This window comes from Barbatula barbatula (genome assembly GCF_947034865.1).
Source record: "Barbatula barbatula genome assembly, chromosome: 14".
NCBI classification, from domain to species: Eukaryota; Metazoa; Chordata; class Actinopteri; order Cypriniformes; family Nemacheilidae; genus Barbatula; species Barbatula barbatula.
In genome coordinates, this window is record NC_136777.1 from 8,551,078 (window position 1) to 8,569,436 (window position 18,359).

At 38.7% G+C, this 18,359-nt stretch overlaps 3 protein-coding genes across 4 annotated transcripts; 1 reads left to right on the top strand and 2 right to left on the bottom strand.

The window, feature by feature from the left end:
• Window positions 1–1,069: 1,069 nt before the first annotated feature.
• On the bottom strand, window positions 1,070–2,986 carry borcs7 (BLOC-1 related complex subunit 7). The gene is made up of 5 exons (XM_079473773.1): window positions 2,848–2,986; window positions 2,512–2,574; window positions 2,361–2,404; window positions 1,975–1,995; window positions 1,070–1,869 (listed from the first exon to the last, which is right to left on the bottom strand). The coding sequence occupies exons 1-5, from the start codon at window positions 2,977–2,979 to the stop codon at window positions 1,818–1,820; spliced, it is 312 nt and encodes a 103-aa protein (XP_079329899.1). The 5' UTR covers window positions 2,980–2,986; the 3' UTR covers window positions 1,070–1,817.
• A 1,132-nt stretch (window positions 2,987–4,118) lies between these two features.
• Window positions 4,119–6,827, top strand: cyp17a1 (cytochrome P450, family 17, subfamily A, polypeptide 1). Its single transcript, XM_079472890.1, has 8 exons — window positions 4,119–4,505; window positions 4,580–4,718; window positions 5,141–5,370; window positions 5,500–5,586; window positions 5,704–5,907; window positions 5,990–6,159; window positions 6,236–6,339; window positions 6,452–6,827. The coding sequence occupies exons 1-8, from the start codon at window positions 4,173–4,175 to the stop codon at window positions 6,724–6,726; spliced, it is 1,542 nt and encodes a 513-aa protein (XP_079329016.1). The 5' UTR covers window positions 4,119–4,172; the 3' UTR covers window positions 6,727–6,827.
• On the bottom strand, window positions 6,828–17,140 carry wbp1la (WW domain binding protein 1-like a). Of its 2 annotated transcripts, XR_013787565.1 has the most exons (5): window positions 16,841–17,140; window positions 13,535–13,637; window positions 9,958–10,119; window positions 7,893–9,841; window positions 6,828–7,637 (listed from the first exon to the last, which is right to left on the bottom strand). XR_013787565.1 is itself a non-coding variant. In XM_079472892.1 (4 exons), exons 1-4 carry the CDS (start codon window positions 16,988–16,990, stop codon window positions 9,123–9,125), a joined length of 1,134 nt encoding a protein of 377 aa, XP_079329018.1. In that variant the 5' UTR covers window positions 16,991–17,140; the 3' UTR covers window positions 6,828–9,122. The 2 variants fall into 2 exon arrangements, 1 of the variants encoding a protein (XP_079329018.1); XM_079472892.1 differs by having other exon boundaries at window positions 6,828–9,841.
• Window positions 17,141–18,359: the final 1,219 nt, after the last annotated feature.

Consider the following 18,359-nt stretch of genomic DNA (forward strand, 5'->3'; position numbering starts at 1 on the left):
AGATGTCTCTTGACGGACGTTATTTTTGACCAATCGGTTGACGTATGCAGATTACAGAGGGGACATCGAAGGCCGTGACCAATGACACAGCGCGGAATGCCGGCTGAGAGGCGAACCCAAGGACTTTACAAGCGGTAGTGGGTGTTGTTGAAAACCAATCAATGGTTGAAATAAGGGGTACCTAAAGGTGGGAGTGTTCTCCAGCGGCCAACAGTATCTCGCCGACGAAACTACTAGCCAATAGATTGCATTAACGTTTCGAGGATTTTGAGGAAAACAAATCGAAGAAACACAATGTTCAGCGAGTTAAACTATTCACAAGAAACAGAACGATGGCAATGTTATTCATTTCTTAAATAGCTCAGACACGAAAGCGAAGATTAGTTTAGTTACCTAATAAACATAAAGCGTTCATTCATAATTACGTCACGCCATGAAATAAAGTTATGCGTGCTCTTAAGTTACAGCAAAGCAAACAGTTTACGCTCTGCCGCTGTTCTACCTGTAGAGGGAGACAAAACCTTACGAATAACATCTTATTCTACATTCATTATACCTCTTGTGAATAATTTACATCTTTGTGTATAATGCGCGTGTTGCATTTACATTTGAAACCAAATACACATTCATATGTTTCTAGAACATCACAACCATATTCATACGGTGAAGTGCCTAATGCCGTATTTGGAACAGCTTGAAATTGCATATATTAAAAAAATAGCCCATCAAAAGAGATTGAAAGTAGAGAGAACCACATGGACGTATACTGTATATTATATATACATCACAAATACTATTTTATCAGTATCTGTGACCCCTGTAATTGAACCCATGCCCATTGATTTGCTAAAGCACTGCTTTACCAATGAACTATAGGAACACATTCGTTTGTATGTGCGAGTTCTTTGAGTGGTGCAAGACTGCATTGGAAGAGACCTTGAACGGTGATAAGCAGAACTAAGGGAGGCACAGAACATTCTTTCCATCTCAAGGTTTTTATTCTCGATTTCTACGATCCCGTGAGTGTTAATGTGCATTGCAAGACTGTCAAGAACTCAGAGTTAATGTATGACCTTTATTATCAGGGGACTTGCTGCAAATGGAAGTCTCATATTTCTGCTCTGTTGTTTTAAAAGTTTGCAATTGCCATTGCAAATGCTTTTTACATGCAATTGTTTGCATCTAATAAAACTTTTGATTTAAATGTTTATGCTTAAATTGATTAAAATACATGCATACACTTTGTCAAGATCATGTAGTGGAATCCTGGAGTGTTGTGCTCAAGGCCTTGCTCTCTAGGACATCCATCTGCTTGCCCTTGCAGAGGGGCTGCTGATATTGCACGTGGGATAAAATATACTTTATTAATTAACTGTTAAATAAACAGTTTAGAAATGTTTTGTGTGAAATTGTATGCAAATATATTCAAGTAAATATGGCACAACAACATTATAAAACAAGACATAAATAATATAACAAGAAAACAAAGCAAATGTTCATACGCAACCTTGTCCTGCTTTAAACAGAAAGACAAAACACATTTTTGTCGATGTATTATCAGTACAAAAAGACAAATATGAAAAGATTTTCGTACAGAAAGCCTTCACTTGAAGGTCTTGTGGACATCTTGCAGGGGCCATCCGGTAACAGATTATAGAGCAAAGTCAATACTGGTTTGTGTAGCTTTTATAAGAGCAATCTTCTAAACAATACCATCATCTGCTCTCTTAAAGAAGGTAAGCAGCGTGTGCTACACAATGCCCGATGTACTGAAGGAGGCTGAATACACAGCGTGATCTTAGAAGAGCTCAGCCTCATTATTTCATCAAATGTCTCAGCTGGTCCTGTAGGTTTTTTGAGTGTTCCACACTGTAAAGTGGACAAAGAGAGGACAGAAAGAGTTGCTTTAATTCCAAAGCCGAGTAAACAGAGCATCACATCAAAACATGAAATTATGTAAATGTTATGACTTACTTCTTTTGAATAGCCTCTTGCCTAAAGTTAAGACGGAAATAAATATTAGATTTCAGTGGTATTGTGTTTTTACTTACAGCTGATAAGTCCACTGTTATAAGTTATAACCTGCTAGTTCACAGCTGGCCATTTGCTGTCACATTATGGGTCAAACATTTGGAGCCATTTAAGCTTTTTTTCCTGAATGCTAATCATCAACACAATGAAATATCACAAATAGGATAAATACAGTAACTAAGATTACAATTTGCAATCTGATTTAATTATACATTGAAAACAGGTTAGGCCTAAATGTATACATTTAAGAAACATTTAACATGCGCTCATTTTAGGGACATTAATGTTAGTGTTCATCGTGTTGATGTAGATACAGCACTCATACTTACTGATATTGCAAGTGGGTGGTTATAATAGACATTTTCCGTAAACTCTGTAAAAAGACACGTAAAATGTGGTTCATTTACATTCATGTATTTACACATCAAACTGGCGTCATACAAATAAGAGTAAAATGTAAATCAGTCTGTAATCACTTACATCTTCAGAGTGCAGAATGGTATCTTCTTGAATTACCATATTTCTCGCTGCCTGACTGAGTAGCTGTAATAAAAGAAAATATTATGACTTGATTTAACTGCAGTCACGTTATGAGTCACTGACTGTATCTCTAAACCGAAGGAGCCGCCTAACGTTGCCTATGCAACCTACTGTATACCACAAACATATACATCACCCTGTCAGCCCAGCTCACTACAGTTTATAACCTAACTTCTGGGATTATTACTACAGGTAAACAGCGAACGTTAGCCAGGCGGCTTTCTCAGTTTAGCAGTGAATATAATAATCGTATTAAATAACGTTTTTAATATTTACTTCTTGGCTGCGTGATCCCTTTAACACTTGACGAGTGAGAGCGATGACATCTCCACTACAAGAAGTGACTTTATCAGATAATAAACCTTTAACAGATTGACCGAAGCGAGGTTGCGTCTCTGAGGAAGCCATATCTGTTAACTACGGAGACTCGCGAGGAACAATTTAAAGGCATAGGCCTACTTCACCCAAAGTTTATTCACCGCCGAGCTGTTCCAAATGAATATAAATGTCATTGTTCTGATGAACACAGAGAAGAGATTTGAAAGAATGCTTATAACCAGACAGATTTTGCCCCCCATTGACTACCATAGGAAGAAAAAATACAACGGTTGTCAGGTGTCGAGAACTGTTTGCTGTCCTTTATTCTTCATAGTGTCTTATTTCGTTTTAAAAAAGTATATATATATAGTATTTTTTTCTACAAGACGAATCAATGAGGGCCACGATCTATTTGGTTATAAGCATTCTTCCAAATATCTTTGTGTGTTCATAAGATCAAAGACATTTATACAAATTTGGACCAACTCGAAGGAGAGTAAATTATTAAGTATCCGTTTCTTTTTAAAGTTAAAAAAATGCGTTAACACGAAATACTTTCATCCGTCACAAAAATACAGCATGCTTTAAACATTTAGTTTTTAACATTTTAAATGTTTCAAAATTTAAACAATATATTCTTTTGATGACACTGCAGGTTAAATTTGAATTAATTTGAATTAATTTCAAAATATGAGCTGTATGCTACAGAATGGACAAAACAAAAGTTTTTCACAAAATTATTTGGCCAAAAAATTACTTCTTAAATTATTTTCAAAGCTCAGCTTCAGTTTACTTTAAACACACCAAAGCCACATGCATACAGAAAGTTACTGCATCTTTAATAAAATATCTGAATAAAGAGTGAATATGTCAACTGTTGTCTATACAGCATGCAGTAATTCTACTTCTAAACCAGAAATAGTCTGAATATGAATGTTTTATTTATGCACATTAAATAAAAATCAAAGTCTTTGTTTTCGTATGTTCTATTAATTTATTAAGTCAAACTAAATATAAAATAAGCAATTTGTTATATATAAAAAAGAAAGATATTAAGAAAGACAATAATAAATGCTTACACTTATGCACCTTTGGATATGAGATAGCAATTAGCAGCTTTGTTGAAACCCTCACTGAGGACATTTTGATAGTTGAAGCAAAACTATTTCAGGGTCAAGGAGCTGGCATTGAAGGATTCACATAAAATCTCCCACCGCTGGCTTGTTCTCACAGATAATGCTGGTTTGCAGAGCTGGTGGAGACTTACTTGAATGTAGTCGAAAATGTCTGAGTCCCACATTATACCATGGCTTCTTTGTTCATGTCTGTTTTCTGCAGCTGCTTTCGCAGTGCTGTATCTCAAAAGAAAAATGAATGGATTTATGCCAGGCGACAGATCTCCTCCAAGCCTCCCCTCATTGCCTATTATTGGGAGTATTCTCAGTCTTATTACTGACATTGACCCACACATACACTTTCATCAGCTTCAGAAGAAATACGGACATCTTTATTCCCTCATGATGGGTTCTCACAAAGTTCTTATTGTGAACAACCACCATCATGCAAAAGAGGTCCTGATCAAAAAAGGAAAAATATTTGCAGGAAGGCCACGAACTGTAAGTAAACTGTAACTAAACTTGTATTATGTCTATGTAACTTTTAAATGAAGCTTTGCGTGATTCTCTTTAAGGTTACAACAGACTTGTTAACTCGAGATGGAAAAGACATAGCATTTGCTGACTACAGTTCCACATGGAAGTTCCATCGGAAAATGGTGCATGGGGCTCTTTGCATGTTTGGAGAAGGATCGGTTTCTATTGAGAAGATTAGTGAGTATCACTGCTCCTATAAGAAAACATTTTCATCAAATATTGCAATGTCTATATGCACATAGGTTACACTAACCATCTGAAATTTACAAATGGATCTGGAAATGGATGTAGTTGATTTTGTCTACTGTAACTCACAAAATGTTCTTAAGAACATAAATAGCATCAGATTTTACATGAATTTATGTTTTTGTAAATGCCATATCAAGTGCATGCTGTGGATATTACAAACACTAAGGCAATACAATGAAATCAAGAATTCATGTTAAGTGTTCAATTCAACTTTATGCTGTTAATAATATGTAATGCATTTCGAAAAAGCAAAACAGAAGCATTTTCACCAGTGACTTTCCTAACCCTGCTTTATCCAGAATATACAAAATTAGAGACCCAATGTTATTTTCTCGTGCTTTTTCCTTTAGTTTGCAGAGAGGCGAGCTCTATGTGTGATGTTTTGACTGAGACTCAGAACAGTGCAGTGGATATGGCACCAGAGCTGACACGGGCCGTCACAAACGTAGTGTGTGCCCTGTGTTTCAGTTCCTCATATAAACGTGGGGATCATGAGTTTGAGTCTATGCTCCAATACAGTCAGGGAATTTTGGATACTGTTGCCAAAGACAGTTTGGTTGATATTTTCCCATGGTTGCAGGTAAGTTTGGGAAAAAGAACGATGTTTTCTCGGGTTTGATTTCCTAGAAGTATTTATTTTGTAATTTTAATAAAAAAAATAATTTTAGTTGTATATTCTGAATTGTAACCATTTATTTTTCTCTCTAAGATATTTCCAAATAAAGACCTCAAAATCTTGAGACAATGTGTTTCCATCAGAGACAAATTACTTCAAAGAAAATATGAAGAGCACAAGGTAAACAGCTCTTTACTTTAACACAATGCAGACCTAATGCACAGCTGTAAATAAAGAAATCCAGTTATTCATCATCAATTTCTTTCTCGATGACCTGAGATTTGTCTCCCTCTACAGGTGAATTACAATGATAACGTTCAGCGCGATCTGCTGGATGCGCTGTTGAGAGCCAAGCGCAGTTCTGAGAACAATAACACTCATGATGTTGATTTATCTGAAGATCACGTACTAATGACTGTGGGGGACATTTTTGGGGCAGGGGTGGAAACCACTACCACTGTCCTAAAATGGTCAATAGCGTACCTGGTCCACAATCCACAGGTATACCTGCATCCAATTGAGTGTATTGAATGGTTTACATTTTTAAGAAATGACATATATTTAACAACACGTTGAACATTAGGTTCAGAGAAAGATCCAGGAGGAGCTTGACGCTAAGGTTGGAAAAGACAGGCACCCTCAGCTCAGTGACAGAGGAAATCTGCCTTATCTAGAAGCCACCATAAGAGAAGTGCTGAGAATCCGACCCGTTTCCCCTCTCCTCATCCCTCACGTGGCGCTCCAGGACTCCAGGTACTGACGTCACACAACCTCACAATTAACGTACACATTCAACACACAGCAATAATGACGTATTTACTCTCTACAGTGTGGGAGAGTACACTGTGCAGAAAGGGACGCGAGTCATTATTAACCTGTGGTCTTTACATCATGACGAGAAAGAATGGAAAAACCCGGAGCTGTTTGACCCAGGTGATATTAAATAAATGAAATTGATGATTAACAATAACATAATTATAATGTAGAACTCGTATTAAATGAAATATGGCAGAAATCTAACACAGCGCTTTGTCTAATCTGACAGGGAGATTTCTGAACGAGCAGGGCGATGGTTTGCGCTGCCCACCAGCGAGCTATCTGCCTTTCGGCGCAGGAGTGCGCGTTTGTCTCGGTGAAGCGCTGGCAAAGATGGAGCTCTTTCTCTTCCTCTCATGGATTCTGCAGAGGTTTACGCTTGACATGCCCGCTGGCCATCCTCTGCCCGACCTCCAGGGAAAGTTTGGGGTGGTTCTTCAACTCATGAAATACAAGGTTGTTGCTAGACTAAGAGAGGACTGGGAAAAGCTTTCACAAATGTAGAAGTGCTGAGTTGATGTGTTATGTGTCTTTCCTACTTCTGTTAATGTTAATATTTTGTCCTGAAGCTGTTTATGAAAATAAATCTGCTGAATAAGTTTCTTGACACAAAATTCATTCTTTATCTTAAACATAAATCAAATAAACTTCAAGACATTTTGCATGAGAATTAGTAACAGGAACTTAATGATTGACTCTTTAAATTACAATATCTTTTTAATCCATACGGAACATAATCATGTTTTGGTTGAGTCTTTATAAAATGCAGAGAATACAGTTTAATATATAAAAAGAAAGTGACTACAGATACAAAACTAAAACGTAGTACCAGGCTTAAAATCAAAGCTTAAGAAATAATAGTAATTGGCTTGCAAAGCCTTCGTCTCCTTAAATCACACAATCACACTGCATCAGTGTCAAAACAGTGCAATGACAATCAAACAACTTGTTTACAGCGAGCTAACCCACACCGTGACTCAGAGTTCCACGTTTAAACAATACCTTTGGTCTCAAACACCAAACAAAAACAATTATGATTCGAGCTAGAGAATCAATTACATGAGCACCATGCTGGAACAGATGGCTTCAATCTTTGGCCAAAGAAAATTAGTATTACATTAAATGCATTTATGATGTAATCACTGGTCTAAATGATTCAAGATCCACACTCTCTTATGCAGGGGTTAGTCCAACAATACTGCTACATAATATTTCCGAAGGCACAGAGTCTGTGTTGGAATCCACCTCCACAACCAGTTTTTCTAGCCCACGTAGTAGGAACCGAATATAACTGCTGAATCGTGTTTTAAAGAAAACTAGCCACCGATTTACATCGAATGCAGTGGAGCAGTTTAAGGCAGTCTCACTGCAACACAAAAAACACAGTCCACCTCATCATTAATTAAACATAAGTGCTAATGGTAACACTTCACAGCAAGGTGCTATTTGTTGACTGTAGTAAATGCATTAGCTAACAACAGACAATTCTATTACAGCATTTATTAATGTTAGTTCTTGTCAATTTCACCATTTACGAATACATTACTAAAATCATTAACATTAGTTAACATAACTCTATTGAGTTTTTAATTACTGAAAAACTAAATTGTTCATTGTTAGCTAATGCATTTACTAATGTTAACAAATAGTACCTTATTGTAAAGTGTTACCGCGGTAAAAAGTACTAACATAACCTGATCTGCTACAATAAACGCTTATTGTATTGTATACATAACTCACCTTACTCTTAGTGGTGCAATAGTTCCCTTACAGTATTAAGATTTAAGAACTTGCACTAGAATCAAGAAATTAAATTAAAGCAAAACAAATGATATGTTTCGATGGAAGGCTTATCAAGTGATCCTCTCAAACAGGAGTTACCATTGATCAAATTGGTTTACTCATCATTGGCCCTTGATTCATCTGAAAATTTGAAAAAAATCTGACCACACACACAATTTAAATTTTTAAGGCATATGAAACTACTGGAAATCAACAAAGGCACCTATAGTTAATAAACATGCTGGGTCTATGCACAAAGATATTTTCAGCCTTCATTATAGTTAAAGAGTCTTTGCATAATAAACTTAAAAAAAATCATGCAGCATGTGGTATGTGACGAATGTGGATTTCTGCTTTTGGATCTATTCCGTTTGCAAATAATCATGCAAAACATGGTATCTTTTCAGATAAAGTTGAGACTATGTAATACACTAACAAGGCAAAAGCAAACAGAATGACATCCATACCCAGCACTTCCCAGGTTGAAAAAAATGTGCCTATTCCTATCCTTCATTTCTGAATAACATCATGCATTGACAATCCTTATCAAGCATTTAGAAAAAAATAAACAAGATCTTTAAGAACAAAGTATAAAAGCTCTGAAGTTTTAGAAAACTGCTCTTCGTATGGCATGGCAGTCTTTACCTTTCCTTCTTACGTGGTGTAATCTTGCACCTTTGAGATGGGCGGTATTTTTAAAACAAAATTAAAGGTAAGAATGTGACCAAAACAAGATCGATATACCCTGACCTTGAGTACTATCTTTATCTTCGTGGGAGGAAATCAGCCCTCCAAAACCATAAAATACCTCCAGATCTACAGGCGTGTCATTGTGAGCTGTGGATCAACCCAGTAAGGCTATAAATCGAGGAACAAAATTTCCCCTGTGGCTTTGATCATGACCCCTCGAGGCAACACGCCTATTAATGTCCTTACAAGATTATACAAATAATCCTTAAAAACCGTAGAAGTCGCACATTAACACCCTCCTAAAACCCTCACACACACACACACACACACACACAGTTTACTCAAAGTGACATTGTTGACAGTACAGACTGACAAAGTAAAGGGAGACACAACTCTAAAGCAAGTCTTTTTGTTGGAACAACTTGTGCTCAACTCTGCGGATCCATATTGTTGCTTTGATGTGGACCCTCCTGTTCGTTGATGGTGTGCAGATGGAGGCAGACGGGAGGCCGCTGAGTCTCTCTGTGCTCCAGAGCCCCGTCGGATGCGGCCGGGCCCTGCTCCTCATCTCCAGAGCAACTGCTGCGAGGGTTACAGCTATCACAGAAGTCCTGCTCCTCAAGCATCTCTCTGTCCAAGTGACCTACCAGCTCCTTCATCTCCTCTTCGTCTTCAGGCCCTTGGCTGCACACGCATACCTCAATCCCAGAGTCACCTGTGAAGCGCCTGTGGCGCCCTGGAGTCTTGTCTTTGCTGTCAGGAGAACAGTCCAAACTTTGATCTCCAGCTTTTGTCAGATCCTCACTGCTCCCACCCTGTTTTACCAGGCTGTGTGAGGTGGCACATGCTACCTGCTGGAGTTGCCCATCCTCCTCTAGATTGAGGTATGGTTTGTGGGTGTTTCTTGTAGGGCAGTGCATGGTGGGAGAATGTGTCTGTTCCATGCCGGGTCTTGGGGAAGAGCTCTCTGATGCAGAGGCAACAGGGCTGGACTGCAGAGCAGAACAGAGCTCATTCGGTGGATCAGAACACAGGGGGTCAGTGCTGGTGGACTGGCCTGGCTGAGAGACACTGTATGGAGGCGGGGGGGTGGGAGGTCTGTTCTCTACTTCCTCGTACGGGGGTAAGAGGTAGCCAGGCAGAAACCCTGAAAAAGATGATTATTTTAATCATATTAATCATGTAGACCACGGTTAGCTGACTGCATTGATTTTGAGGAGAGTTAGAGGCAAGAAAAGAGAGAGGATTGAAGAGGGTACTGACTGAAGTAGAATGGTACAGAGGTGTAGTTATGGGCTTCTCTGTAAGCGATGAGGTTGATCTCATGCTGTCGTTGTTGCTGCTGTAGTCTGTGTTTGGCTCTACGGTGGTGACACACGCAGCAGCAGGCCAGAATGACGATGAGCGTTAGGACCAACCAAAACCCTGAGAAAACAACACACAACAAAGTCATGACTTGGGTCCTAATATAAATATTTTTTTCGAGTAGGTTTACAGAGAAACGCAAATTGCTAATATTCACTTTTCAAAACTGTTTAAACAACTATGTTCAGCAATCAAGTTTCTGCAGTTGTATATCAGAAACAACAATATAAATAAGCACACAAGTTTGGATTGAATTGTGCTGGGAAACAGATCTGAGAGAAGGATTATAATGTAATAACCCTTTGCATTTTTAATGTTGGCAAAAACAGGCTAAAGTTAAATGAAAAGATTTACACCTTTTCGCTGATTAGAGACATTATCTGAACCGAACTATAAAAGGGATCAATAATTAGGAATCTATAATAATCCAAATCCTGAGAAATGCACCACAGTTAATGCTCATTGGTCCAAATATCTGATTCGCTGTGATTTTGAAAGTGACAGAAAGTGACAAGACACTTAACACTACTGCCGTGCCTGGTTGGGATTGTATTTAATAGTTAGGATCTATTCAAATGTGACAAGACTGTAAGACTTAAAGGTCAAGGATAGATGATGCAAAGCTGTCTCTTATCCCAGTTTAATATGTGCAGACAACGATAAGTAATCTATTTGTAGTCTGATTCCTCAAAGTTTAACAATGTTGTCTCTATCAGATTGTCCTTCTCTTCTTTCTCTGCTGATGTCTCCTCTGGGAAAACTCGGTACTACCACTCTAAAATCATCAACTCACCTGACTCTCGTACTCTCTTTTAAACCTTCTCTGCCCCTCTTTGCCCGCCTGCCCCCTCACCTCCATTGGACTCAACAGCTGATGATGTGCATCTATCTTCGTAAAGAAAACGACCACGATCAGCAGTCAGTTCTCTGCGTCGCCTCTTGAACACGCCCAAACCCTTGATGCTCGCTCCCCGCTTTCTCTCTCTTATCTGAAGATGATGTTTCCAAGGTAGTTTCTTCTAACCACGCGACTACCTGCCCTCTAGATCCCATCCCCACCAATCTCCTCCAGCGGTTGCTCCTGCTCTGACCCACACTATACATTTATTCATTTGGCAGACGCTTTTTATCCTATAAGCTCGTCTCTCACCACTGGTACATTTCCCAGTATTCAAAGAGGCCCGTATTACCCCACTACTGAAGAAACCCACTCTTAATTCTGCACTGTCAGATTACTACAGACCGATATCTCTCCTCCCCTTCATTGTCATTAGTCTTGAGCATGTTGCATTTAACCAGCTCTCCTCCTTTCTAAAGCAGAAATACCTCCTGGACAGCAACCGGTCTGGTTTCAAGAGCTCGCAGTTTTTGAAGCCCTGACACTGGTAAAGAGCAGCCTCTGAATCATCTGCACTCATCCCACGCCTTGTAGTGCCATCCCAAAAAGGGAAAAGAATCACTCTCAAGTTCCTTCTCTGGCTCTGTTCCACCTTTGTGGAATGATCTGCACCTGCTACAAGATCAGCAGATTCTGTAGCCATCTTTAAGAATCAGCTGAAAACTAATCTCTTCTGTCAGCACCGACCGAAAAACCTTAGCTTTATATACTGTGGTAGGGTATATCAGACCAGTTTTACTGCACTTTAGCTTTTTGTTGTCCTTGTGTTGTTCCAATTGCTTCTATTGCATACCTTGCATTGGATAAAAGCATCAGCTAAATTACTTAATGTAAATGCTAACAATATTGTGTATACCACGGGATAAAAGGCCCATTAAAGTTAGAAGATAAATCACTAAAGGAACACCACATCTTGTAAAAATGTTTTAACATAATGAATGGGTATATCAAGCAATGTTATCAGGTTAAATGTTGATGCCCAAATTACTGTACGGTCACTTTAAAAATAGTGTTAATATGCATATATGCATAAGAGTTCTAAGATACTAGCATTCACATTAAATCATAGGAATACAGAGAAATGTGTCTGTTTCGAAACTTGAAATGACAATGACAACACAATAAAGAATTTATAGAACTTAATATGTGGCATCAATTTGAGGGATAAGACGGGTGGACACTCATCAACCAAAGAACGGTGTGGTTCAATGTCATGTGAGAACCAAGTGTTTAAAACTTTGCCCCAAAAAAAGCAGAGACCTTTCCTGCAGACGAGGGGCTTCTTTTCCTTATACAGAAACTTAAAACACCTGTTCACAGGAGCTGCCCTGATCCAGTTACACTGGGTTTGTGTCTGTCCTGGTCGCACATACTTGGGAAGCTGAAAAAAAGCCCAAGTGCAGCCCCTTGACTCAGCAGATGATGTGCTGTAATTACCGTGGCGATGAGGTTTGTCCTCAGTTATTAAAATAGATGGTACACCAGAGGGCGAGGGGTAATTTGATATCGCAGGAACATTGCCAACGGGTGTGAACAGTGCAGAACAACAACTAGATGAGTGCCAGTGTGTGACTCAAAACTTATATCCAACATGCAAAAAATCATCCTGATAATTAATAATCCTAGTGTTGCAATAGATTTGAACTTGAGCTTTCATATTTATCTTAAAAAGGTTAACTGATGACGACCATGGCGCAGATGGTCACTTGGGGACTGTATTTAATACTAACCATATGTGGTTGTAGTAAGCTGTGTGATTAAACATCTTCATGCTCATTTCTGTTTATGGCAACGAAACAATTCCTGTGTTAAATATAAGCCACGACATAAACATAATCTAAGGCATGCCACCCATGGATGGCATCAAAGATCTGGACTGATTACGGCAAACATGAGAACGAATGCAGGTGCGACATTATACCCCTAAATAACCAGACATAATGCCTTGGTGTCAGAGGTTAATCTTGACACAAACATATGGATAATAAAATATATCTAGAATATGTATGAGATACTGTAATGTCAAAGGGTCATTACTAACGTTAACTTTGTAATGTAAAAGGAAATGGACATGAAATGCGAGTTAACCGAGTAGTTCACATTTAAAATGAAAATTCTGTCATCATTTACACACTCTCTGGTCATTTCAAACCTGTATGACTTTCTTCTGCAGAACACAAAAGAAGATATTTTGAAAAATGTTGGTAACAACCAATGCAAGTGAATGGGGGGCTGTTAACAACATAAAATATCTTCCTTGTTCTGCGGAAGAAAGAAAATCAGACAGGTTTGAAATGACAAGAGGGTGTTTAAATGATGACAGAATTTTCGTTTTGATGGTGACTTACTCCTTTTAAACCATTAGTAAGTATCCAAACCACAAGAGAAATATACTACACAATTGACCATTTAGAGAGATGTGACATTAAACTAAAAAAGTATTAAAAAAACATTCAGGACTCACTGATAAATGACCCTGAGTGTTGGTCTTTTACAATACAAGTTGGGCATAACTGGTCGAGATGAAGCCCATAATCAAACAGAAAATGTAGGCAGAGGGGACGGAGAGATACTTACACCAAACCTCATAGAAATTGTTGCAGCATTGAGACTCTTCACAGCAGTAGCCTGAATTGCAGTAATAGCTCTGGTTGTGCACCCCAATACACAGCAGCCGGTTCTGCAAGACCAAACAGCAAACACATCATGAGCACAAACAGCAGAATAGCAGTTTATTAGCTTTTCATTTCCTTCCATGGCGCTAGTGTGGTTAAAGACTTCCTGCTCACAGACCGGTATGGCTGCTTTATGATATTGAAAAAATCTGAATGAACATTCATATATATTTCTAAATAAAAAGGCGAACATAATTTATGGTTCAAAGCAGGCAAAATATGCACAGTTGCCCAGCAAAAATAAAAAAAATGAAATGACACAACACAGTGGCATTCTGGTTCACCTGCAGGTGACTTGAATAAAAAAAAGTACAGGGCCTAAATCACAAATTACTCTGCAGACAGAATTAATTTAATTAAAGATTCATATAGATTTTTAATAATTTTCCCCACATTACCTGTCTAAAGCCCAAGAGAAAAAGCATCGTAGACATCCGACAGACAAATCAACAACCCAGCAGAGACAGTTCTCATACATACAGAGCGGTAAAGGCTGATGAAAAGACAGTAGGAGGTTGGGCTTGGGTCGGCCTCCCCCACACATGGTACAGTGTGACATGAACTGGCCCGTTTATTAGTGGGAGTTCTCAATTTAAACACACACACTCAGCCTCCCTCATGGCATTTCAAACCCGGCAAGCATTGCCAGGGAATGCAAGTAAACAGGATGAACAGACAAGTGGTCTGTCCATCCTCTCTGTCACACACCCCGCAAATACAGACACAAGAGTCGGAGGACGACTGCTGATCTGTCTTGATGTTGTGCTATAAGCTATAAACAAAGCACACTTGCAAAATATTATGAAGCTTCTCTGATGCACAATATTCAGTATTTCTAAAGAAAGATGGAGTCATTGCTGTCAGTATTCGGTTGTTTCTGTTAACAGGCAGCAGAAAGCAAAAGTGCACTGCATACCAGTGCAAGACCATAAAGCAACCAACATAGCGCCAAACAGCCCATATAGGGAACAGCCATGAAAATGCACAAACCCACAAATTACATTTTCTTAACGTGTGATGAACAGAAATCGTGCCTTTTATAGCCCATGACAGACTGCCACCAAATATTAATTAAAATGTTTTAATGTTTCTTTAAAGGGATAGTTCACCCAAAAATGTGACCAAACCGATCTGACATATTGTTTGTGTGGGTTGTCACATGTAAATTGGTTGCTAGTTTCATGTTGACTTAGCAACACCGAAAATTCAAAGACAATTCATTCATTCATCACACTGCTGCCAACAAAGCTTGGGGTTTCTGTCATGTTAGCAGATTACATTTTAGAGATTATAGTTTTCATATCAGAAGGGTGTTTGCATTAACACCTTAAATCAACAAACAAATACCCCTGTTACATTTTTCATTCTCTGACCTTGATCTAAAACCTGTAACATCACAACAATATAAGAGCATCAACCTATATACATTCCTTTCACAGTCAAGGCCAGAACATAGCCCAGCGAGTCAAAACAGCCTCAGGTGGTGGTAACATTAGCCCTGTCGTACAAAAACGGGGGTTTAACATGACATCGATTCTCGTTTACACGTGCATTTTGGAAATCTGCGTTTACACTACACTACACTACACTACAGAAAATTCATGTAACCTGTCCATTCAGACACGCTGGGCATGCGCACATAAATGTAAACAGTTCTATGGGCATACATACATTTGTTGTTGATGTCAGTTGGTTACTAGTCACAGACCGACAGGTACAAAATTAACATGATTGCGAGGAAAACAAGGATTTTGTGTGGATAACGTTAAATGAGCTAATCTGTTTAATTTCATCCGAAGCCACGCAGACCGATCGACGGATAACATCGCAGTACTGAGTGAGCTATTTAAAAGCATACTTTTTAAAAGTACACCGCGCAGCTTGAAGTTAAACAAGTCTGTTGTTTACACGGTCCTTACAAGGCTGCCGATCGTCGCCTTCAGGTAGCATAATGCCTCATGAGACAGGGGCTTAACGAATCAGGGAAGCAAACAAAAAAGATACACACGACCCAATCGAATGTGGGCAACCACGCCTGCGTATTCTAAAGTCTCCGTTTTCGTAAATTTAAACAAAAACACGACCAAGGAGTTCTCAAACTAAAACAGGCTCTGTAGCGTTTCTTAAAGTTTCCGTTTTTGGGGGTCAAACGTTCCGGAGTAGTGTAAATGCCGGGCGTAACCATAGTGAGAGTCACACGTTTTAAAAGGAAAACGCACAAGTATAAACACCGCCATCTGTAACCTTTGAAATATGTGATTGTAATAGAAACAAAGGCTGGTTATATGTGCATTTCACTCCTGCTTACATTTGCGAGTCACTCGCAACACGGATACTAAACAATACATTTATTGTTGAACTTTTACAATAACCACATGAAAATGACCTGACCCTCAACATGCCAAATAGGCTGTCTTACACAACCTTGTTCATTAGTTAATTTTTTGTATTTGTTAATATTATTTTAATTGTGTCTAATCAATACATTTTGATTTTAATTCAATCTGAACGCCTCACATAAGAAAAGAACATGTCTGAAATGTTAATGATACGTTCCTTTGGCTATCGCTTTACATCCAAATCTTAAAACAGAACAAACAGTCCATAGATTGGATTCTGTTCAAAGATTCACACCAGAAGTTTTTACAGTGGTTTGTATGATCAATATGAGGTGATGTAACAAAGCAATAGCAGCGTGTGTTTACTTTGTAGCTAAAGGGAACAAACGAGAACGTTAACAAAGACGGCGAAAACATTATTCATAACCTTTTAACATACCTTCTTTAATCTCTCGCTTTTTGACAGGCACACATTTTATTTAAGATTGGGAAGAGACAATTCCAGTCAAAAAATTATACTTTCGTGGTTAACAGACATATGTAAATCTTTAACATGATTTTATTTAACACCGACACCAACTTAAACACAAATGATAAACATTACATAAGCCATCCAGCTTATTGTCACCTATCTAACCTATGTGGTTACCAATAATGACAAATGTACCTGAGGCAAAACAAAGCTGAGCTTCGAAACTTATGGAAAAAGTGTATGGCATGTAAAATTCAAAATCTAAAACCAGAGGCTGTGACTCAAACCCTTGTGAACTGTCGAACTAGGCAAGTGCTGTCTAAGTGGAGTTAGTTTTACAAACACAGTCAGTGTCACAGTCTGCCGGCTAAGCTAAGCATGCTAACAGTGTCTTTACCTCGGTCAACGCTGCTTCCACAGAAACCGAACCGATCGGTCCAATAACCGCGTTACTTATAAACAACCCCATTCCCAATCGTATGTACTGGACCCCCCACATTCCGCCCATTCCTGTGACTTTCGACACATCTGCGAAACGGCAGGACATTCAGCTAGCCTGCGAGCTAGCTTTACTTGCGTCTCTTTCTTTCAATTCGCTCACAAACTCTGAAAGTCTGCGACAAGTCCCGCCCCGCCTGTGGCCGGCCTATTGGTCCGTTCAAGCGTACACTTCCTGGTTTGGCAAAATGGAGAGAACAGCGATAGGCTGTTTAATCTGTCTTTTAAAAGCAACAAACCCGATGTCGTCACCGAGTAGGGCGTAACTTTGTTATTCTTCACCAGCTGAGATCAAGAAATCAGCTGACTCTGAATTTAAAGGGACACGAATTGGCAAAATTCCTCACGTGCAAACAACACGGATAGTTGTAGAATATGATACAATGCAAAATTACGCACGGTTTAATCTTTGTGTAGTTAAACGGGTAAACTGATTAAAAATGGGTATAGTTTCATAATTCTAAAAGTAATTTATTACGAAAACCAGTCTTTGGCTACTAGTGCCTGAAAGTTGGAACAACTTTTGGTAGTTTACATCTTTCAATCGGTTCATTGACAAAAATAGTCTGAAAAAGCAGAACAAAAAATAATTAGTTACTAAGCATTTTACATAATCACTTGAGTTGTTAACTATGATCCCAGTTTCCATGTGTAGAAAACAAACGATAATTTTGTCAATCATTTAACAGGCTGTTTTTCTGTATGAGGATCTTTCAAGGAAACCTTTAAGACTTCCAATGGACCATAACATCATGCCTAATGATCTAGCACAAATCCAGATGAGCAGAAAAGAGTTGTAATGCTTATTTCTTATAATAGAATCCGAAGCATTACAGAATTGTACAGAACATTTACATAAACATGACAATAATGTATATAATGCCTTTATAATATTTTCAACCACGATGGCAATTTTATTTGTTCAACATAGTGAACCACCCACACACATAGGATGTCATAGGACACATCAATGCTGCCTTCATAACCAAACAGGTGTTAAATGTTATGTCTTTATGCCTTCCTATACCTCCTGGTACCCAGGAAGGCAGCATTGTTCAAGTTTCGAACACAAGCAAAGCATACGCTGTTGTGGAAAATCCACTGATCCCTAAAAAATCAGTGAAGTCTCTCAAGTAAACTTGTGTGTTTTGTGCTAAATGTTATTTTGACAGACATAGCTAAGGGCTCTTGCTTTATTCCAGTGCCATATCTCTCCAGTTTCGGACCGCGGCTTCTTAGGTGAGGCCCTTTGAACCGAGCCAAGTTAAAAGGAACAAAAGCAAACAAATCACATTGTTCTTTCTGGAATTTTTCTTGTCCACTGCTTTTTATTTCTCTCTTTTTTAGCCACTTCTCTCATTCAGAGCAGCGAAGTCAATGGATCCTTACATCCCAGCTTGACAGTTAGGAGGATACAA